This window comes from Scyliorhinus canicula, chromosome 14 (assembly GCF_902713615.1).
Source record: "Scyliorhinus canicula chromosome 14, sScyCan1.1, whole genome shotgun sequence".
In the NCBI taxonomy this organism is placed as follows: Eukaryota; Metazoa; Chordata; class Chondrichthyes; order Carcharhiniformes; family Scyliorhinidae; genus Scyliorhinus; species Scyliorhinus canicula.
Window position 1 is genome coordinate 119,598,894 of NC_052159.1, and position 24,123 is coordinate 119,623,016.

At 46.5% G+C, this 24,123-nt stretch overlaps 1 protein-coding gene across 1 annotated transcript in view; it reads left to right on the forward strand.

The window, feature by feature from the left end:
• The window catches only part of LOC119977744 (T-cell surface protein tactile-like), a 186,680-nt gene that overhangs the window by 144,006 nt on the left and 18,551 nt on the right, over positions 1 to 24,123 (forward strand). The window contains exon 10 of the mRNA XM_038818948.1: positions 19,962 to 20,024. Coding sequence (XP_038674876.1) covers positions 19,962 to 20,024 — 63 coding nt within the window. The remainder of the gene's footprint in view (positions 1 to 19,961; positions 20,025 to 24,123) is intronic.

Below are 24,123 nucleotides of genomic sequence, written 5' to 3' on the forward strand. Positions count from 1 at the left end.
AGCATGACCTACTCCTCACAAAGCTGTGCTGACTATCTTTAATCAAGCAATGTTTTTCTAGATAATCATAAATCCTATCTCTCAGAATCCTTTCCAATATTTTTCTCACCACAGACGTAAGACTGACTGGTCTGTAATTCCCAGGTATTTCCCTATTCCCTTTGTTGAACAGGGGAACAACATTCGCCTCCCTCCAATCATCCGGTAATACTCCAGTGGAGAGTGAGGATGCAAAGAACATCGCCAACGGCGCAGCAATCTCCTCCCTCGCTTCCCGTAGTAACCTTGGGTATATGCCTTCAGGCCCAGGGGACTTATCTATCCTGATGCTTTTCAAAATTTCCAGCACATCCTCCTTCTTACTATCGTGAGCTACAAGGTCCCTCTCTGGAGTGAATACTGAAGCAAAATATTCATTTCTGGCCTCCCCATCTCCTCAGATTCTAGGCACAAGTTCTCTCCACTATCCCTGATCAGCCCTAGTCTCACTCTGATCATCCTCTTTGTTCTCACATAAGTGTAGAATGCCTTGTTATTCCTTAACATTACCTGGATGGAAAAAATACAAAATTCAAGTGAAGTGCAAGACAGGAAGTGTGAGCATTTCTTTTCAGAGAGTTAATGTGAACTCATTGTAACATTCAACTGGGGTTCTGTGATGTGCATAAGATTGCAACATAATTTCATAGTACCAATAAATGGGTGAGCTCCATTGCTTTTGCTGCAGATCTACCTAATCAGCAGTCCATTAAGGGACTTTGCAACATTAATACAGTTTTGCGGTGTCATGAGAATCAAATGGCTCCTTAGGCTTATCTGCAAGAGGGGTTAAACTGTCGGATTTAAGTGTTGTGTGTTCATCTTCACATAGCCGTTTGCTGAGCTATTTGGATCTGCACGACTCCTCAGCCAGGCTTTAAGTGGTCTTTGGGTAAAGCACAGCACTCAAAACTATGTAGAATTCAATGCATGACAGAGCTCTCAGTGCCTTGGAATATGTAGACCTGGAAGGCCTTGTGAGCTGTACCAACTCAAGACTCATTGCAATGCAAATGCAACTCTCTTAAAAGTCCATGCAGGATATAATTCTTCATTGACTGTTGTGCAATAATGACTACTCAAGGTTTTGCCCAAATGCAAAGGTCATCCAGGACAGAGACTGTCTCAGCATCCAATCATTGCAGGGCCCTAAGTGGTTGAACCTCAGGCAACCTCACTCTCAGTGAGGACAATGCAAACAAAGCTCAAAATTTTACTGTGTGGTCTAGATGCCAATGGTCATTGTTTTCTGATGTGCAAATGTTGTTTTGGGGATTGTAGCAAAATGATGTCTCAAAATTCTGCGTGATCTAGATGGTAGTGGTCGCAGATTCCTGATGTGCGAATGGTGGGCAGCTACAAGGTGATGTCTTAATATTCTACATTGATAAGAGCTGGCGATGGGATACATGATGCTCTCATGATGCTGTTCCCTGTTGAGCCATCCATCCGCGAATGCCTGAAAGAGTGATATGTGTGGTTGTGATGCCTCATTGAGCAGGTATCAAACTGAAGTGAGTGCATCCCTGTGAAATTTGGAATTCCAGCTGCTTATAGGCTGTTGTGTACTCTGACTTGGTGAAGTCACAGACACTACACTATCGACATGCAAGAGGGGAGTGCTGTTCAGGCTCCACAGAAGCCTCATGTTGCCAAGGTTACATGGGTTAGGTTTTTCCAAGGATAATCCCATTTTAGGGCATACAGTGACTACTGATATTCCCATTACATTATGAGAATGTTGAATCTTTGTGAGAATTTATCACTGAGTTTGAAGGTGATGGGGAAAATGGTGAAAGAAACTAACAATTGTGGGAAATTGTCTGCACTCTACCCTCCTAGATTCTTGGAGCTTTCAGGTTGTTATGGGCATATCTTCCGTGTGATTCCTGTGCAATGACCTCATATAGAATCCCAACAGTGCAGAAGGAGGCCATTCAGCCCATCATGTTTGCACCAACCCTCTGAAAGAGCATCTCACCTAGTGTCAGGCCCCCATCCTATCCCTGTAACTCAATCCCACCTTTCTTTGTTCTTTGATGCTAAAGGGCAATTTAGCATGACCAATCCAGCTAACCTGCACACCATTGGACTGTGGGAGGAAGCCAGAGCACCTGGACGAAACCCACTCAGACACGGGGAGAATGTGAAAACTTCACAGACAGTCACCCGAGGCCGGAATTGAACCTGGGCCCCTAGTGTTGTGATGCAGCAGTGCAGCCATGCCACTCTTCATGTGACGTGTTCAACCTCTCACCCTCTTTAGTGCGGCACAGTGACACAATGGTTAGCACTACTACCTCAGGGCCAGGGACCCGGGTTTGCTTCCAACCTCAGGTGACTGTATGGAGTTCCTGCACGCCCTCCCTGCGTCTATATGGGCTTCCTCCGGGTGTTCCATTTTCCTCCCACAGTCCAAAGATATGCAGGTTTGGTGGATTGGCCATGATCAATGTGTGGGGTTACAGAGATAAGATGGGGAAGTGGGCCTAGGTAGAGTGTTCTTTCAGAGAGTCAGTGCAGAGTCAATGGGGAATATGGCCTCCTTTTGCACTGTAGGGATTGTAGCCATTTGGGATGGCCACTTACAAAGGATCCCTGGAAATATGGCCACCTGCAAAGGACCATGGAAATATGGTCAACCCAGCACTCAGACGCTCATAGCTTATGTATATTGGCAACTTAGATAACTAGACGCTATCGAAACCCCCAGCTACTTTGCATTCTAATGGGCCATTTCCTCAGAACAAAAGGCATCAGGTAACAGATATAGAAACAGACTCATCATCGCCAATCCCTTTGATCAGGTAGCCCAAAAGGCCAAGGTCAATGACCGCTCAAGACGCGCCCTGCCATCAAGGCACCTTTATTGGCCAAAATCGAAGGCAGTAATAAAAGCCTGCCGAATTATTGGGTCCAAAGACAAGGACCGCCCAAACGAGCGCAAAACCCCAGAAGGATCTCTTGGCCCCAGCGCTTGGTCTCTCTTGGCCCCGACCTACGCCGAAAACCAAGTGCAGCATCACGACCTGAAGACAAGTTCAAGCCCAAAGATCGATACCAGATGGATGAGCCCAGCAGAAACGAAGTCACTTCTCCAGACCCAGCCATGCAAGATCCGAACAAAGGCCTTGATCCTCTGCATAAAGCCGGGTGCATAAAGTTAAGTAGAGGTTGTTGTAGTGTTGGGTGTAATTTAGTGTTTTATGTTGCATGTTGAAGTAATTCTTGTGTGTAAATAAACTATCATTGAACTTGAACATATAACTGGTTGTTTGGTCTTCGATTGACATCCGGTAAAACCTTGTGGTGGTATCATTTGATACCTGGCGACTCTGAAAAGCAATAACATCATTAATAATTCTCATATCAGTATCCAGTTAAAAAGAGCAACATTATTGGCGTCTCTGGTGCTGATTGGCAACAGGATTCTATGGATTCGATGGAGATCTATCCCCTTCAAAATCCTCCTCATCTCTCGGAGACATCTAGGGCCCAATTCTCCGCTCCCCACGCCATGTAGGAGAATAGCGGGAGGGCCCCCTGACTAATTTCACGACCCCCTGGCGCCCCTCGCGATTCTCCCACCCCCCGCTCGGAAGAATCGCCGCTCGCAGTTTTTCAAGCCGACCGGCGATTCTCCAACCCGGATGGGCTGAGCGGCCTGCCGCTCACGACCGTTTCACGACGGCGGCAACCACACCTGGTCGCTGCCGTCGTGAAAACGTCGTGGGATGCCCGTTTGGGGCTTGTGGGGGGCCTGGTGGGGACTGAGCACCACGACTGTGCTCGGGAGGGGACAGGCCCGCTATCGGTGCCCACCGATCGTCGGGCCGGAGTCTCAACGGGACGCACTATTTCCCTCACGATCAAGCCGCCATGTCTTGCGGGGCGGCTGAGGGGAAGACAGCCACCGCGCATGCGCGGGTTGGAGCTATCAGCCGTCGTGACATCAGCCGCGCATGTGCAGGTTGGAGCCGGCCAACTTGCGCATGCGCGGCTGCGTCACATAGGCGCCGCCGTCGCATCATTCTCGGTGCGCCGCCCGGCGGCCGAGAGTTACGGAGCGCCACTCCTAGCCCCGCCGGGAGGGAAGAATAGGGGGCGAGGAGCGGCCTGCGAGGCCATCGTGAAACTCGGCCGAGTTCACGACGGCCCTCCCGATTTTTCCCGGGAGCGGAGAATTCCGCCCCTAACCTCTGTAATCAGTGGACGCTCCTTTCAAACACCTCCCAAGCAGTTGTTCCAAGTCCAGTCATGGGAAAGGCTGCCCAAAAGACAGCATCACCTTTTACAGAGGGAGCCCTCAGCAAACTGCTCGATGGGGTAGAGCAGAGGATGGGAAACCCTCTCCCCACAATCGGACAGACGTCAATCTAATAAAGTAACCAACCGTAACTGGGAGGCTGTGGCCACAATTGTTAGTACCAGATCACTCCAATAGAGGACGGACCTTCTTCGTGCAGCTAGGTAAGTCTGTATCCTCTTGTCTCGCTCAGCACCCCTTAACACAGCTCACACACCTCCATGGTGATCTTACTTTCACCTAACCTCGCGGGGTCACATAACTTCCCAGCGAGGAGCAGAGTGCAAGGTCAGGGCTAAAGACACAAGTGAGAACCCTCAACACATCCAGCCTTAGTGCAAGTCTCGCGAGAGTGACCTTTCTCCGATCAGTGTTCCCCTGTCCCGCACTAATCCCATCTCTCTTCCATTGCAGAACAATGAGCAGATCAGCTCCAACCACCCTCATGGCCCCTGGACACCATGGACCAAGCAGTTCCGAGGGAGATATGTCAGAGACCGGCATTGAAGAAACCTCACACCTGTCACCCACACCTCCCACCAGCACAGATACATACACCTCAGTGGGATTAAGTCACAGGCCAGCTTCAGAGTCACTCACTGGTGAGCACCTCATACCTGATGATCCACTGTCGGCAGAGACAGGGGCATCACAAAGGTCAAGCACTCAGAGGGATGCCGGAGTCCAAGATTCAGCTGGGCCCAAGGCTGATGACATGCTCCTGGGTCAGATCATCCCAGAACTGCTAGAGCTGCAAAGGCAGAATCATGAGCATAGAAAGGAATGACTGCAAGGCCAACTGGAGGAGTCCCATCATCTTCTGTCTGCGGAGATGGTGATGTTAGTCTGACGCAACGAGGTCAACATTACACGGGTGGCGACTGCAGTGGAGATCTTGGTGCAGGACGTGCATTCCATGGCAAGGAATGTCAGCTCAATGGCTCAGCTCATGACATCCATGAGCTCCCACCAACAGGGTGTGAAAGTTAGAACGACTCCTTATCTCAGCTGTGGATCCTGGGGATACAGCTAGATGCAGCGGGAGAGTGAGGTACACGAAGAAACAATTGGCATCTATTGGGAACCCAGGCACTGAGACAAAACTGCACCGAGGCCATAAGGAGAGGCGTCACAAGTTAACACCAATTTTTTGGATGGGTTGATGTGCACCAATGAACAAGATGAATGTTACAACAGCTTTATCTTGTTCAAAGTTTATCTCCGAGGCATCTGCCAAAACCAATACTGGTGCTTCTTTAGTAATACGAATAAATGTGACTTTGCCCTCAGCATCCCAATACCATGCCTCAAACTCCCAGGATCAAATTCCTTAGTCAGCTGATCACACCCTACACATTATTCTTCACACGAACGTCACTGCCCCTCATCAAAAACCAGCCCAAAGATAAGTCTGTCATGCAGAAACCCCTAGCATGATGCTTTATTTCCCGCAGTCTTTTAAGCATGCCCTCCAAATGGTCTTTTACGCTTCTTGTCCATTCTTCCCCACCCCCAAAACCCTAGTTCTGACTCCATCTTGCCCCTCCCTCCTGGTTATGACTGCCGTGCCCAGCCATGGTGCAGCTGGTGCTCCAGATCAGTAATGGTGTAAAATGAAGATGAATGTCATGGACGAAGTGACACTCACCATGTCCGTGCCATTTGTACAATTGTGAAACAGAACATTCTTATTAGCCACTGGCAGCGATTTAATTTGGAGGAGAAACGTAATTCCAGTGAATTAGCCTTTTAATGAGCATTCATGAGATGCTAATGATTGCAAATGGCGTTCCCGCCATTTCTCAGTGGGAAATGTGCCCTTACCCAGCCTTGACAGTCAGGATGACAAAATTAAAAACTCATTTCCTGCTTTCGGGAACATTAGTTTTTCATTCACGCCAAAATTTCCATTATTTACAGAATCCTAGAAGTGTTACAGTGCAGAAGGAGGCCATTCAACCCATTGTGTGTGCATCACCTTTCCAAAAGACCATTATGGCTTACTACCATTTCCTTGCCTTTTCCATACTCCTATATGTTGTTTCTATTGAAATAATCATCTGATGCTCTCTTGAATGTATAATGGTCCTTCCTGTTTATTCTCTGTTCATTCCCTTGTTTTCCCTTTCTTTTATTTTACTGTTATCATTTTTGATCCATGTTTGATTTATAGATTTCTCACTTTACGGCAAGCAGCCTGTATCTTTAATTCAAGCAGGAAGAATCTGGAAGGCTGTGCTGGTTTAAATAGAAGCTTCATCAATGCTGATCAAGGCTGGCATCAATGATTGAGAGATGGGTTGGAACTCGGTTTAATTGATTTGGCTGCTGGCCAATGAATTGGCCCAAAAGGCTGTGTTTTGCCCGATAACAGGCGGTGATTGGATTCTCTTTCAGTGGGATTTGTTCAGAGTCCCAAAGTTTGAGTTTGGTTTTAGTTTTCATTTTGGAAACACAGTGAAAGAAAGATCCAGCTAACTCTCCAGCATGATCCATCTGACTCTCTCAGAAGGCCACTGTGAGAACATAGAACATAGAATTTACAGTGCAGAAGGAGGCCATTCGCCCATTGAGCCTGCACTGGCCCTTGGAAAGAGCACCCCATTTAAGCCCACAACACCACACCATACCCGTAACCCAGCAACCCCACCCAACCACTTTGGACACTAAGGGCAATTTAGCATGGCCAATCCACCTAACCTGCGCCACTTTGGACTGTGGGAGGAAACCGGAAGTCCCAGAGGAACCCACGCAGACACGAGGAGAACTTACAGACTCCACACAGACAGTGACTTAAGCCTGTAATCGAACCTGGGACCCTGGACCTGTGAAGCGACAATGCTTACCACTGTGCTACCGTGCCGCCCACATGGGTGAGGACTGACTCTCTTATATAAAGGCTCTGGCTGCTGTTTTCCTGGAACTACAGAGGCCTGAAGACAGAGCACGAACTGAAACAACAGTCATGAGATGCCAGCGTTGGACTGGGATGAGTAAGAAGTCTTACAACACCAGGTTAAAGTCCAACAAACCTGTTGAACTTGAAACCTAAACAATTGTGTGATGAGGAATAAGGTGCCTCTCCAGCGAAAGCTGTGAGTAATGTGTTTCTAACCTATAGAATACCTGAATTAATGAATCTACAAGGTAAGATCATTACAGACTGCAAAACAAAGATTTTAATCGACAAGCTTGCTGTGAAGAAAAGTGTGCTAAAACTATCATTTGGACTGGATTCTATATCCCGGGATGGGTCAGAGAATCGGGCTTCGGGGAACAATTGGGATCGGCACTGGGCTCTGAACACACCCCCCCCCCCTCCCCCCACTGCCTGCACACCAACAGAGCATATAAATAATTGCAAATGAGTCTTATTAACCCATTTGCATCTCTTTAGCTGGTGCAGCGCCCTGTTCTTTGTTCCCCCATGATTCTCCGGTCCCCGCGGCCGGTTACTCAGGTGGTTGCAGTTCAGTTGTGGTCTCTACAATTGTGGCCCTGACATGATGGACCTCAAGGTCGGCCAAGAGGGTGGGGGGTTGGGGACGATTTGCAGTGCAGACGGTTGGAGGTGAGGGAATGGGGGGGGGTGTCGAGGTTGATTTGTGGTGCGGTTCAGACGATGTGCAGGGGAGGTGGGGGTATCCTGCCGCAGGACCTCACTATTGGGCCGCCCGCTCAAGATGGTGGCCTGATAGCGGGATTCCCTGGGAATCTCTCGCATTCCATGGCATGGAACACTGAATTGCATCCTGCTTTACGACTGCAGGCGGATCGTAAAACTGGTGCATTTGTGCTCCAGCGGAAGAACATGTCTCTCCAATGATCCTCTTTCTCCCTCCACTTATGATTTTTACCCCCTTTCAGCCCCTTCCACTCTCTGTGTATGTCTGTCTTGTGTGTGTAAATGGAGGGTGGGAGCAAGTGAAATTGGGAATTAGGTATTAGCTTGCCGTTAACCAATTGTATTTACTGCATATTTCATGGTAATTCTTGTTTGGTATTTTTAGAAGAATTATTAGTTAATTCACCTGTGATCTGTGTATGTGGAGCTGGAATTGACTGCGCACTAGCCCAGGGTATCCTAACAAATGTCTCAAAATGTCAGCATTTGGTGGAGTAGTGGGTAATGTGGAGGGCTGTTGTAGGCTGCAAAGAGACATTGCAGAGCAAGGGAGAGCTGCTCTCCATGTTCTTTAAAATAAAATGTGAATTGAAAGATGCAGGATAAACATGCTGAAATATTCAAGATCTAAAGGGAATGAAATGATAAGCAACGTGAAGCCCCAGATTCTGGAACAAAAGGGCATAGCCCTAAATTTCAGCGAGGGTAAAAGATAATATGTACATCACAGAGGCTGATGACAAAATGGGATGGACTGCGAAGGCAGACAGTGGGGCTGAAGGCATATTTGTATAAATATCTGATGGAAGATAGAATTGAAAAGTGTCAGAACATTGTGGAATCTATTTCCTCAACTTTTATGTTGGTCAGATGCTCTTTTTTTGGTAATATAGTTACATTAAATTGTTTTCTCTCTCACAGAATTGTTGTGGCACAGAAGATGACTAGTTGGCCCATCATGTCTGCACCAGCACACCAAAGTTGCATCATGACTTAGTCCCATTCCCGTCGTATCATCATAAACGTATGCATTGTTTCTGTTCAAGCAATCATCTGACACCCTCTTGAATGTCTCGCTTGAACCTGCCTGCACCACACTTTTAGACTGGCATTCCAGGTCCGAACAACTCGCTGTGTGAAAACGATGTCTTCACATCATATTTGGTTCTTTTCCAAATCACTTTAAATCTGTGCCCTCTTGTTCTTGATCCTTTTACAAGCGTGAACCATTTCTCCCCATCTTTTCTGTCAGCTCCTCATGATTTTGAACACCTCTATCAAATCCCCTCTTTGCAATCTTCTATCCAAGGGGAACAGTCCCAATCTTTCCAATCTATCCTCATACCCAAAGTTTCTGCTACCTGGAACCATTCTAAACCTCTTCTGCACTCTCTCAAATACGTTCACATCCTTCCTATAGTATGGCACCCAGAACTGTACACAAAATTCCAGCTGAGATCTTGTATATGTTCAGCATAACTCCCTTGCTCTTGTTCTCTATTCCCCTATTAATAAAGCCCGGAATACTATATGCTTCATTAACTGCTCTCTTCACCTGTCTGATTTCATTGATTTATGCCTCTGTCCTGCACCCCTTTAAGAATTTTATCCTTTATTTTATATTGTCTCTCCATGTTCTTCCTGCCATATTGCATCAATTCGCACATTTCCGCATTTGACCTCATCTGCCACCTATCTGGCCACTCCACCAACTTGTCTAAGTCCCTTCGAAGTTCCACACTGTCTTCTTGACACTTTACAATACTTCCAGCTTTTGTGCCATCCGTAAACTTTGAAACTGTTCCCTGCACAACAAGATCTAGATTATCAATTTAGATCAGGAGAAGCAAGGGTCCCAATATCAATCCCTGGGGAACACCACTACAAACCTTCCTCCAGCTCGGAAAACATCCAGAAGCATTACTCTCTGCTTCCTTTTATTCAGCCAATTTTGCATCCACATTGCTATTGTTCCTTTATTCCATGAGCAATAACTTTTCTCATCAGTCTGTTGTGTGGCATTGTATCGAATTCCTTCTGAAAGTCCATGTACACCGCATCAACAACATCATCCTCATCAACCCTCTCTGTTACCTCTTCAAAAAAACTCCAGAAGTTAGCTGAACATGATTTCCCCTTTAGACATCGATGCTGGCTCTTCCTAATCAACCCACATGTTTCCATGTGCCTACTAATTCTATGCCAAACAATTGTTTCTAACAACTTGCCCACCATTGATGTTGAACTGACTGGCCTGTAATTGCTAAGGCAAATTTGAACAAGGGTGTAACATTTGCAATTCTCGCCCTCTGGCACCTCACCTGAGTCTAGGGAAGACTGGAAGATTATGGCCAGCGCCCCTGCAATTTTCATTCTCACTTCCTTCTATTGATGCATTTCATCCGGTCCGGATACCTTATCTATTCAACTTCCTCCTTATCAATTTTGAACACTTCTAGGGACAGAGTTTCCTTGTCTGTCATCATGTTCTGGCTCGCATCTATCTCCTTGTTTTATTTTATTTTTTTTAAATTTAGCCAATTATTTTTTCCAATTAAGGGGCAATTTAGTGTGGCCAATCCACCCACTCTGCACATTTTTGGTTTGTGGGGGCGAAACCCACACAGACACGGGGAGAATGTGCAAACTCAACACGGACAATGACCCAGAGCCGGGATTGAACCTGGGACCTCAGCGCCGTGAGGCAGTTGTGCTAATCACTAGGCCACCGTGCTGCCCTCTCTATCTCCTTGTTAAAGGCAGGTGTAAAGTACTCATTCAATACAGAAAAGCTCATAACATTTGTATTCGACACACCGCAACATCAGGTCAGTTTAACTCACCTATCCAGCAGAAGAGGGATCAATTTTCTTTCCAATTAAGGGGCAATTTAGCGAGGCCAATTCACCTACCCGGCACATCTTTGAGACCCACGAAGACACAGGGAGAATGTGCAAACATCACATGGACAGTGACCCGGGGTCAAGATCGAACACGGGTCCTCAGTGCCGTGAGGCAGCAATCCTAACCCTTGCACCGCCCTGATGTAACTTTCAATTGAAGCCAATAGAGTCGAATTGAGACGATTCAAAGCAGATGAGTCTTCCCAGTCATGCTTGAGCAGGGGCCAAGAACTAACTTGGGAGTTTGGCTGTTAGGTCAGCTGCCCATGCATTCCCAGCTTTGGGTGAACTTGCCAGAGACATTTGAACATTGACAGTGACTACCAAGTGGCAGTTGTCATAATATACATTCAGGTATACGATGGTGTGCAGACAGGCAGCGATTGACACACAGGATGACCAGTAAAACATGCAGCCAATCACCAGACAGGACACAACCACTATAAAGCCAGAGGGCACTAGATTACCCACGCTCTCGGGATCCAGCCTCTGAGACAGTCAGAGTTCGTGAGCAGCACCTAGAACAAACACCATGTGGTAGTAAGATAGTCTGGTCGGGTTAGCCTCAGGTCTGCAGTCAACTCAGCATAGTGTCAACCCACAGTTAAAGCATGTATGATAGTTAAGAGTTCAATAAAATCGAGTTGCATTTCTTCAAGTGTTGGAAGCCTGTCTCTCTCACTACTGCAGCAAACACAGTCCTCGCAGACCCAGCATACCCAACACATCAGCAGTGAGCCAATAATGTGCATTTCTCATTTTAATGGGAGAACTCGGCTGGGATCTTCTCAGCTTCAGAGTGGACTTGCACTCAGTGCCAAGTCTGGCAGCTCCATAGAGGTGGCTTCCAAGCCCCAGTGACTAGGGCCACAAGTGTCAAAGGTCACACAGCCCAAACAAATCCTAGGCAGAGATTTTCCCTCCATTCCACTAGAATGCCTGAATGAATCTGGCGATTTGTCCCTAGGAGTTGGTGATCCTAATCTTCAGTGGATGTTGTCTTATTTCTGTTTGCTGAGTGAGAAATACTTTATTTAAATCAAACTCATCATCAGGATTGTTTTTGTACATTTCTTTGGATCAGTTTGTCCATTTTATCATAGATCACTTGAAGATCAGATTGTACTTGATTACAATTTTTCAGACTAGAGACCTTTTCCGAGAATGCATTCTACACCTAAACATTAGGTTTAATTATCTATAATTATCAAGACAGAGAATAAGATCAGGCAAGGTGAATGAAATGTCTTTCAAACCCTGTAACATAGAACATACAGTGCAGAAGGAGGCCATTCAGCCCATCAAGTCTGCACTGACCTACCCAAGCCCTCACTTCCACTGAATAATATGTCACGTGGGTGTTAGGTATCAAAGAGGGTGGCTAAGATGCTCCTTTGAAACCCACATTTCAACCTTTTCAGATAAAAAATTATGACAATGAGTTGAAGTTCGCCCTCCCCAACTAAATCAAAAATGTCCATATCCCTCTATACCCATCCTATCCTTGTATTTGTTGAGAAAATGTTTTGTGCAATTCCAACATTATATCCTTATTTTTATGTTCTATAACTATGCAGAGTTAGATAGATATTTGACTAATAAAGGAGTCAAAAGTTATTGGATGTAGGTGGAATGCAGAGTTAACCTGCAATCAGATCAACCATGAATGGTTACAGGCTAAAGGAGTCGAGAGGCCTATTTCTGCTTCAATTTCATATCTCCCATATCGTTTAATTATCCCAACAATTCTACTCTCCCCACTTTGATCGCCTCCCTTAAAAATATTTTTATTTTTTTAAATCAAGATTTTGACCATCCTCCGAATCTCTCCTTCACCAGATCACTACCTTGAAATATATTCAAGGTAAGTCCTTCTTCATCATCTTTAAATCCTTCCATAAACCTGCACCACTATATTTTTGCAACTTTCTTCAGCCTTGTTTATCTTCCCCAAACCCGTTAATTCAGTTTCCTGACCCTGATTTTTGCTTTGATTTTACCACTCCCATTCATTCCTGAATTGTGGCAGAAACTTTGGCTCCTTCCCCTCTACATTCCTTCACCCCTGAATTCTGTATCTTGCTTTGAAACCTCAGCTTTTCGATCACGTTTTGGTTTGCCATTCATAACCGCACCGTCCATGATTGAATTTTAATTCATTCAAGGGATGGGTACGAAGCTGGAAAGGCCTGCATTTATTGACCCAAATTGTATTTAAGAAGGTGGTGTTGAGCCATTACCTTGCCCAGTTCCACGGGTGCAGATACACCCACAAAACCAGGATGGTGTGTGACTTTCAGACTTGCAGGTGATCTAGACTTTGGTATGGAGGGCACAAGCTAAATGTTTGTAGATTATGCAAAACCTGGAAATATTGTGAAGAGGATTGGGTTTAGACAAACTGGTGGATTGGGTGCACACATGACTGATTTACATTTTATTCGGAATAATGAGGAAAGGTAATATAAATTAAAGGATATGATTCCAAGAGAATTCCAGGAGCAGAGGGGCTGGAATATTTGTATACAAATCTTTGAAGGTGGCGGAGAAGCTTGAGAAAGTGTTTGATAAATTGAGGCATGGAAGCCAAAGAAGTTGCGGCGAACCTTTCAAAATCACAGATTCAGCATCAAACTGGATGTGCCGAATTCTGGACACCAAGGTATGGATTCTCCATTGGCAGGATCCTTCTCTTCATCAGCAGCACACTCACGCCTGTGGATTTCCAAATGGTGTGGGGGACTGAGGATCCCACTGCTGGTGGGGGCTTGCCGCACCAGAAAACAGGTGCAATAGGACAGAAAATCCCGCCCGAAATGTTTGGAAATGTGTGAAGGCATGAGAGAGGGAGGGTGCAGTGAATATTTCTAAAAATAGTTCCAGGGATGTGGAACTTCAGTTGTAATGGTAGATTAGAGAGGCTGGGGCTGTTCTTCATAATTACATAGATGATTTGGAGTTGGGGACCAAGGGCAATGTGTCCAGGTTTGCAGATGACACTAAGATGAGTGGTAAAGCGAAAAGTGCAGAGAACACTGGAAGTCTGCAGAGGGATTTGGATAGGTTAAGTGAATGGGCTAGGGTCTGGCAGATGGAATACAATGTTGACAAATGTGAGGTTATCCATTTTGGTAGGAATAACAGCAAATGGTATTATTATTTAAACGATAAAATATTAAAGCATGCCCTGTGCAGAGAGACCTGGGTGTGTTAGTGCATGAGTCACAGAAAGTTGGTTTACAGGTGCAACAGGTGATTAAGAAGGCAAATGGAATTTTGTCCTTCATTGCTAGAGGGATGGAGTTTAAGACTAGGGAGGTTATGTTGCAATTGTATAAGGTGTTAGTGAGGCCACACCGGGAGTATTGTGTTCAGGTTTGGTCTCCTTACTTGAGAAAAGACGTACTGGCGCTGGAGGGTGTGCAGAGGAGATTCACTAGGTTAATCCCAGAGCTGAAGGGGTTGGATTATAAGGAGAGGTTGAGTAGACTGGGACTGTACTCGTTGGAATTTAGAAGGATGAGGGGGGATCTTATAGAAACATTTAAAATTATGAAGGGAATAGATAGGATAGATGCGGGCAGGTTGTTTCCACTGGCGGGTGAAAGCAGAACTAGGGGACATAGCCTCAAAATAAGGGGAAGTAGATTTAAAATCCTGAGGGGACCAGACAGGACAGAATAGGCAACATTTTCCCCATTGGTGCAAGGGTTGTGAACCAAAGCATACCAATGACCAGAAAATACCTATTTAAGGTGAATGGTAAAATAATCAGTGGTGACATGAGGAAAAACATTATTATGCTGTCTGTAGGCTGTAGGGCAGCATGGTAGCACAAGTGGATACCCCTGTGGCTTCACAGCGCCAGGGTCCCAGGTTCGATTCCCCGCTGGGTTACTGTCTGTGTGGAGTCTGCATGTTCTCCCCGTGTCTGCGTTGGTTTCCTCCGGGTGCTCCGGTTTCCTCCCACAGTCCAAAGATGTGCAGCTTAGGTGGATTGGCCAGGATAAATTGTCCTTAGTGACCAAAAAAAAGTTAGAAGTTGGTTATGGGGTGGAGGTGAGGGCTTAAGTGGGTCGATGCAGACTCGATGGGCCGAATGGCGTCCTTCTGCACTGTATGTTCTATGTTCTATATTCTAGTTAGTACCTAGAATGCATTTGTGCCGGAGCCACATTGATTTGTGACTTTCAAAAGGGAATTAGCTGAAAAGAAACCAACGAGTCAGATCTACAGGGAATGGGGAGGGGAAAGAGCCAGCATGAACATGGAGGGCTGAATAATCTTCTTTTGTGCTGCAACTATTCTGTGGGTTTCCAGCTCTTCCCGCCAGGTGATCATCCAGTCCCGGTAGGCTCCCTGGTGTCAGAGGGTCCTGACCATGTAACACTGGAACCATCAACAGGGCCGGAATATTCCGCCAGCAACTAATGGTGGGCCTTCTCCACTGCCAGAAAAAATGTAATAATAATCTTTGATAATATTTTACAAACCAATATTATTAAAGAATACTATCTCAGGTAAAGTTTATGGTATCCGTTTCTGTGGAATTTCCTACCTTTCTCTGATGGTGTCGGATAAATCAATAACTAGAAGTACAAATTGTACCCATGGTTCATTCTATTCTTTCATTCACATCTGCTTTGCCCAAAGGTAGCTCTGTAGTCATTTTAAGCTTCATCCTGAGCTGTTTTCTTTGCAGATTGTTCTTGTCAGAGGTAATTTGCTATTGCGTCCTACTCTCAGAGGCAAAGTGAGGAGCCATGCCCAAAATCTACCTCTGCCTGACGAGGAATTAAACCCAGGATGTTGTCACGATCTTGAACCACGCTCTAGCCAGCAGTGCCTCCACCCCACCTCTCCCTCTCCCCCACCTCTCCCTCTCCCCCACCTCTCCCTCTCCCCCCACCTCTCCCTCTCCCCCCACCTCTCCCTTTCCCCCACACCCATCTTTTGGAATTTATAGTAAGATCAAAGGAAACCAAAAATATATCTAAGAAAATTAAAGCTCCCAATCATGTAATACTTCAAAATGCACAAAAGGATGTAGGTGCATTAGAGAGTCTTCTTGGGGCTAAAACAGTTCCGATACCATTCTATTACATATGCTTAAAGATAGAGAGGCAGAATTTCCATGGGGTATCCTGCCACCAGCCCATCATACCTTTGGTGGATGATCAGTAAGATTGGCCATTTCTCCTTGGTTCCCATTGACCTTCTTCCAAAGTTATGGTGAATAATAGAGAGCCCCTATAAAAATCTCCAGTAAACATGAATATCTACCATCCTGTGGACGACAACCCAGACGAGTTACAGCGGGCAAAATTTTCCGTTTCAGAAACTGGATTCTTCCACCACACCAACCGTAAGAATGCTATGGGCAAGATGGTGACAATGGAGAAATCCATTGACCTCGGGCGGGATTGTCCAGTCGCTGGGGGGACCCAGCCAGAGAATCCACCCCGAAGTGTTGCCGTGGTGACTGTATTGGAAGAATTTCCCATTCCCATTGGCAGCACCAGCCCCGGTGCTATTCAGGACATGGTAATGAGCCAGCACACTGTCCACGTGAAACATATGCAATTCTCATTCCAGCTGGCATCAGATTCATTGGGACCGGAATTGGTGCTGGAGAGCTTGACAAGCTGGAGCTGCTTATAAGCATCCAATCCCCACACACTCATTCCAGTCAGGAAGATGGCCCCGTGAAGAGCTGGCCCTCTGTTTACTGATGGCGAGCTGGACAGGATGCTGGATGCGGTGAGGAGAGATCGGTCACCCACTTACCCACAGTGGGTTACTGTCCACCAACCTCAACCGGGCCTGGACGGAGGTGGCAAAGGTGACAGAGGTGGCAAGTGCCAAGGCCCTCACCAGGTGGACAGTCTGCAGTGCAGAAAGATGAAAGACCTCCTTATACATTTAAAGTGCAGAATGAGGCCATTCGGCCCATCAAGTCTGCACCAGCTCTTGGAAAGAGCACCCTACCCAAGCCCACACCTCCACCCTATCCCCATGATCCAGTAACCCCACCCAAGACTAAGGGCAATTTTGGACACTAAGGGCAATTTAGTATGGCCAATCCACCTCACCTGCACATCTTTGGACTGTGGGAGAAAACCGGAGCACCCGGAGGAAACCTACGCACACACGGGGAGAACGTGCAGACTCTGCACAGAGAGTGACCCAGGCCGGGAATTGAACCTGGGACCCTGAAGCTGTGAAGCAATTGTGCTAACCACTATGCTACCGTACTGTCCCTTAGATCAGCCCGGGTGAGTGACCAACTCTGTGCCCCTCTAGCATCACTACTGTCCATCACGCCTCACCTACCCACCCCAGAGGCCAACCAAAATCCATCCACCCTTACATCCCAACGTTCATCAAACCCCAACACCTGTACTGTCCCCTGTGACCACTTGCCTTGTGCACACAGACTACCAGCTACAGAGCCCTCTCACACTGCCCATCATCTGTTCCCCTCCCCCCCCCCCCCCCCCACTACCCCCGCCGCCGAGGAGAAGGTAACCCATAACCGCAGGGAGAGGGAGAAGACCAGAGGGGGGCGGGAGGGGAGGGGGGGCAGGCAAGCCGGGCCTAAGGATCCTAAATGCTGCCGTGCAGAGGGTGATGGAGCTGGCTGGGGATTTAGGAGAAGGGCTATCTCCTAAGTGAAGTTGGCAGGACATAGAGATGCCGCCCTTGGACTGGAGTGGGCACAATAAGAATTCTTACAACACCAGGGTAAAGTCCATCGGGTTTATTTGGAGTTGTGAGCTTTCAGAGCGTAGCTCCTTCATCAGGTGAGTGAAGAGGTAGGTTACACAAACACTGCATATATAGACAAAGCCAATGTTGCAAGATGATAACTTGAATGAGAGTCTTTGCAGGTAACTAAGTCTTTACAGGTCCTGACAGAGCAGTCCAACGGCACGACTAGAGAGAGATAATCACAGGTTAAAGGAGATGTGAATTGTCTCAAGCCAGGATAGTTGGTAGGATTTTGCAAGCCCAGGCCAGATGGTGGGGAGTTAAATTTAGTGAGACATGAATCCAAGATCCTGGTTGAGGCCTTACCCATGCGTACAGAATTTGTCTTTCTGTTTCTGATCTGCGATTCTGCATTGTCATGCGTCCTGCAGGCCACGCTTACCCGAAGTTCAGAGGTTGAATGCCCACTGCTGAAATATTCCCCGACTGGAAGGGAACATTCCTGCCTGGTGATTGTTGTACGATGTCCGTTCATCTGTTGTTGCAGTGTCTGCATGGTTTCACCAATGTACCATGCCTCGGGACATACTTTCCTGCAGCGTATGAGATAGACAATGTTGCAGGACCTCCCAAAAGTCCCGAAAGGCGTGCTGGTTAGGTAATGTACCCGAACAGGCGATGCAGTGTGGCGACTAGGGAATTTTCACAGTAACTTCACTGCAGTGTTAATGTAAGCCTACTTGCGTCAATAATAAAGATTATTATTAGATTGAGGAGCACCAGCGCTCAACTCTCAGCATACTCTGCATTCAAAAGTGAACCATTAGCAGCACCGACATATTCCCATTCCCCTCACCTGGGTTGATAGCATACACACCCTGATAGGGTGGAACAGGGCGGTGGGAAGGGAGAGAGGTGGTGGGATGATGGGTGAAGCCACGTTCTATGTGTAACGGCTGAGGATGAGGACCTTCCAGGCCCTCGGCTTGCCAGACCCTTGCTGCTGCCACCTGTCCTCCATCCCCCATCTGGTTCTACTGATCCTCCCCGGGATCGTCCTCCACCCTTCGTGGTCTGGTACCACGCCATCCTCCTCCTCCTCGGACGTGGCTGCATGTTCCTCTCCCGCCACGTCGCCCTGCTGCTGTGCCGAGTTGTGGAAGAGACAGCAGAGCGCCATGAAGCGCTCGACCCTCTGGAACCTCCAGTGCACCACCAGAGCAGTCGAGGCATCGGAACTGCATTTTAAGGAGTCTGATGCACTGCTCAATGACAGCCCAGGTGGTCGCATGGGCCTTATTGTATCTCGTCTCTGCATCGGTCACCGGTCCGTACTGGCATCGTTAGCCAGTTCCTCAGCAGGTACCACTTGTTCCCAAGAGCCAACTGGCCATCCGGGGATATCTGCTGGCCAAGGATGTAGCTGTTGTGCACACTCCCTGGGAAGCATGCACACACGTGCATGATCTTCATCTGGTGGTCACATACGAATTGGACGTTCAGGGAATGGAACCCTTTCCTGATGATATAGGGCACTCGCTGACAGCCGATGCAACGTGACATGCATGTGAAATATCTGTAAGAAATTGGAGGGTGAGAGAGTGCCAACCAGTGTTGTCTTCCAGGACCGTCCATTCCCCCATTGCTCCCGTCCCCCCACATCCTCTGCCATCCACACGACCTACCAATACACCCCCGGTTGTGGGAGCCCCTGGTCACCCGGCACCAGACCCTGTAACCCAGACATCTGCACGTAACGTTATCTGGACCGGACCCTTGGGTACTGGTCCCCTCAATGGTGCACACACCCACCCCCTGGATGTTTGGATGTTGGCCACTGTGCCGTGGTGTTGCTTCCTGCAGCATCCAGGCACAGTGTCCAGGCCGCACTGTCTGATTGTATGGAGATTGGCTTTAAGTGGTGATTATTGGTTTCTTGCCCTTTGTCAAAGTGGTCACCTGGACTCGAAATGTTAGCTCTTTTTTCCCTCTACAGATGCTGTCAGACGTGTTGAGATTTTCCAGCATTTTCTCTTTTGGTTTCAGATTCAAGCATCTGCAGTAATTTGCTTTTATCCCTCATTAGGTGTATTGGAATTCCCTGAACCATCTAATCGCTATAAAATGGTTTACTGTTCACGTGGGGCATTTGCTCCAGATTATGTTGAACATAAAGTCCTGTTTTGTTTCTTAGGCAGCAAGAGGCTTCCACATGGAGGCAATATTTTTTAACTGACACCAGGAAAGAAAGTAGGTTAGCTGAAGTAAGCTCAAACCTCACTCAATGCTAACACAAATTCTGGTACCTATTCAGCCACACACTTTTAATAGAAACTGTTTTAAATAAATGACTTAGCTGATTTATTCTTTTGCTTAGATCTATATAAAGCATCTACAGGACTGACTACATTCACTTCTGATTATGTGACAACTTCAACAGGTAAGGACAATATGCTGGAACTGTATAAAATTTTGGTTAGGCCACAGATAGAATGTTGTATGCAGTTCTGGAATCCACATTATAGGAAGGACGTGATAGCACTGGAAAGGGTCCAGAAGAGATTTATCAGGAAATTACCTGGGCTGGAGAGTTTTAGTTAGAACATAGAACATAGAACAGTACAGCACAGAACATGAAGAGAGATTGGATAGACTGGGGTTGTTCTCCTTGGAGCAGAGAAGATTGAGAGGGGACATGATTGAGATGTATATCATTTTGAAGGGCATAGGTAGAGTAGACAGGAACAAACTTTTCTCCTTGGTGGAGTGGTCAATGACCGGGGGGCATGGATTTACGGTAAGGGGCAGGACATTTAGAGGGGATGTGAGGAAAAGAATTTTCACCCAGAGGCTGGTGGGAGTCTGGAACTTAATGCCTAAAAGGGTGGTGGACGCAGGGACCCACATAACATTTAGATGTGCACTTGCGATGCCTAGGCATATAAGGTTCTGGGCCAAATGCTGGAAAATGGGATTAGAATAATTAGGTGATTGTTTTTGACTGGCCAGATGCGATGGGGCGAAGGGCCTATTTTGTGCTGTAGCACCTCTATGACTTTATATAGCATAGAATCCCGACAGCGAGGGAGGCCATTCAGCCCATCGAGTCTGCACCAACCCTTCGAAAGACCACCCTATCTAGGCCCAAGCCACTGCCTTATCCCAGTAACCCCACCCAGCCTTTAGAATGGCCAATTCACCTAATCTGCACATCGTTGGACTGTGGGAGGAAACCGGAGCACCCGAAGGATACCCACACGGGCACGTGGAGAATCTGCACAGTCACCAGAGTTTGAAATTGAACCCGGGTCCCTGCCCCTGAGGCAGCAATGCTAACCACTGTGCCATCGTGCCACATATATCATGCTTCAGTTCCAGTCCTCTGAAAGTAAAACTTGGTATGAATCAATGTATTTGGCAAGATCAGACAAAGCAGTTCACGAAATGGAGGGGGGATTTTCCACCACATCGCACCCCTCCCCCCACCCCACACAATTTTTGGCGGGCTGGAAAGCCAGTGGGGATGGACAATCCAACGGGAGTCCCCAAACAGCTTTCATAGCAACAGAATTTCCCATTGTCATTGTCCCTGCCTGTTGCCAATGATGCAACGGGGTTGCCATCATGAAAGGACAGTGCCAGAGGGCTTCCATTGGGGATGTTCTTGGTGGCGGGTTTCCTAGGGTGGGGATGAGGCACCCACCTATGGGGGTGTTCTGTTTTATGAGGATTATTTTTTATTTTTATGTTTTCCAGATTGAGCCACCCTTAAAAATGGCATCCCAATTTGTCAGGGACGAGGTTGCTGGCAGGGCTGGCTCATTCAGAACCCACTCTGCCAGTGTGACGTTGTGGGTCCAGCACCTTCCGTTTTTTACCAATGTGTTTGATGGGAAAAGCCGACAAGGCAGCTGGAGGGCTGGCCTCCACTTTTCCCGCCTGAGACAATAGTAAGGAAAAAAGATCATAATGTTCTGCCCAGAGAGTTTCATCACTTTGCAGTTGGCTACACTTTACAGAACATTTCAGTAGTTGGGGGTGAAAAACAAATGCTTAAAGACTCTGCTGCTACCCTCTCCATTCTCCAGTATGAGTAAGGAGTAACTGATTACAAATTCAAAAAATTTTAATATGCCACACTTTCATCATCTGTTATGTGCTCTATAGTTTGTCCATGATGTCTAAAGATTATATATAGGTCATGCAAAGGATCTTCAAGATTGAAATGTCCCATGGACTTACCAACAAATTCAATAATAATTTAATTCAGAGTCGACAATGCTCAGTCTGTTGGTGAAAATATTCACACGTAGGCCTGTTTGAGTAAGTAAAGAAGCAGTTTATTATTCAGATCTGGGAGAAAGATTTGAAGACTACACAGTCTCGCAATACCCTTTCACACTTGAGCTAATGTTCGCATTGGATTAATATACAGATTCAAGGGGTGGAATTAGTTGTATTCTCATTTACATACAATCAATCAACTAAATTGGCATCACAATTCATTACATGCAGTCAATCAATTTTCTTAGCATCCAAGTCATCACATTTATGGTTAAAGTGGGTGTTGTCTTACCCGCCCCTAACTTCATGCAAAAGTGACTCAAGACTAACATAAGGATATGTCCTGTCTCCAGCTGGGGACCTTGTGCTATTAAGGATACATTGCATTTCTTGTTCTGTGAAGCTGTTATCAGCAGCTGTTAAAATACTCCCTATACATACCCACACCTGGTTCTCATGGGGTAGTTTACACAGTTTGTAACTTATTGTTCAGGAATGCGGCAAGTTCAGCCATTTTGTGTCTTTATTATTGCTATAATAGCTAATAGCCATTTTGTGTCCTTTGTGATATTAACAAGCATTGTGTATACACTATCTATTTCTACAAATTGCCTCTGCTAAACAGGCATCTAAGCCAATGAGTACCTTTTGTCTCAGCAGAACTATTCAGAAGTAATATATGAGCAAAAATGTAGTTACAGAGCCACCTATAATTTATACCATAGCTCAGTATCAGAAAATGTCACCTAGCAATTCCTCCTTTTGGTCCTGGAAAAAGTTTACTGAATCCCAGATGACCACAATGATTCGATATGAGGGCTGGAGGGTGTGTTTTAATATGGCCTTTGGGGCATGTAACCTCCCTGATGTTCCATACGTACGCCGTGCATGTGATTCAACGATCATCCCTCAAATGAACCCATATATGTCACATTTAATGTCATGATATCAATCATTCCTGCCTCCCTGACTAACTCTGCTGTCTATCATTAAATTATGTTATTCATAGTAGTTTTCAAGTAAGCTCATCTAACAGTCCCACACACTCTTCCACCAACATTTACTCTGAAGTAGTTCGTCTGTGTGCTTTTGTTTTCAAAGCATGGATTTTTCATTAACTGGTGGTAAAGCTTAACTGATTGACCGATCTTGAGTCTTCGTTCCCTCAGAGTTCCTGTAAGATGTGGGACCATCTCTGGCTCTTTAAAATCCTATCTCAAATGATCCTTGCTTGGCCTATAGTGGTGGGCCTAAGGGGTACAAAAGTTATAGCAATAGGAGGGTAAGGTGGCGGAGACGCAGTATTTTCCTTTTCCTCCGTAAACTTAAAATGCACGGGGGCAGGTGTAATCTCTCAGACACAACCATGAGTTCTGATTAACCCACATTCGTCCAACTCTCCCTGTCCCACCAGGTGGAGGCACACAGTAACGTCCCCTTTCTCTTTACACCCCGTGAGGGAGATCCCATATATTATTCCTGCGTATAGCAGAGGTCTTGGTGAGATAGTCAGGGAGGGAGGTGTTAGCCCATACGATTCCAATGGTTGTGAAGGTATGGCCCTGAGTCTGGTGTGATGAAAGGGATCATCAGAACTATCTCTACCCCTGTTATCTCGTACATTTTGCAGTCGAGGATCGCTGAGTATACTCTGATTACTCCCTTAGAGTACGGTTGTCCAGCGTCCCTTGTCATTTGGCTAGCTTAGCCAGTTGCGGGCTGTCTATTCAATCAGGTACCTCCCCGCTTTAGATCAGATCAAGGTTGTGGCTTAGCTGCCCCTGTCAGAGCCTTCCGGCTTTCTCCGTTTCTTGGTCGATGAGTTTATTAATTATTGTTGAATGTCTTAGTGTGTGTACCTAACACTGTTGTCCTATTCAATATCCACGCCCTCTTCTCCCAAGCTGGCTAGACCTTTCACTGCTTTCTCTAATATTCTCTTCCTTATTCCTGTAAGTTGTTCCACCTTTGCATTTAACCTTCGTATGTCCAGTGACTTGACCACAGAGGTTTCTGTGTTAAGTCATGTCACTTGTATCATTGATTATGCCTCGTCTAACCCTGTGTAGGTTGTCATGCCCTCAACATCTAGTGGCACCCGTGTCATTGGCAGCTTGCTTCAACCTTACTTAAAACATTATCCATATTTATTTCATATTATAAACAATACCTGAACCCGCGAGAAGTACAGACACAATTTGTATACGCACCTGCTGTCTTTCCCCGAATGTACCTGCAACCACGCGTTAAATAAG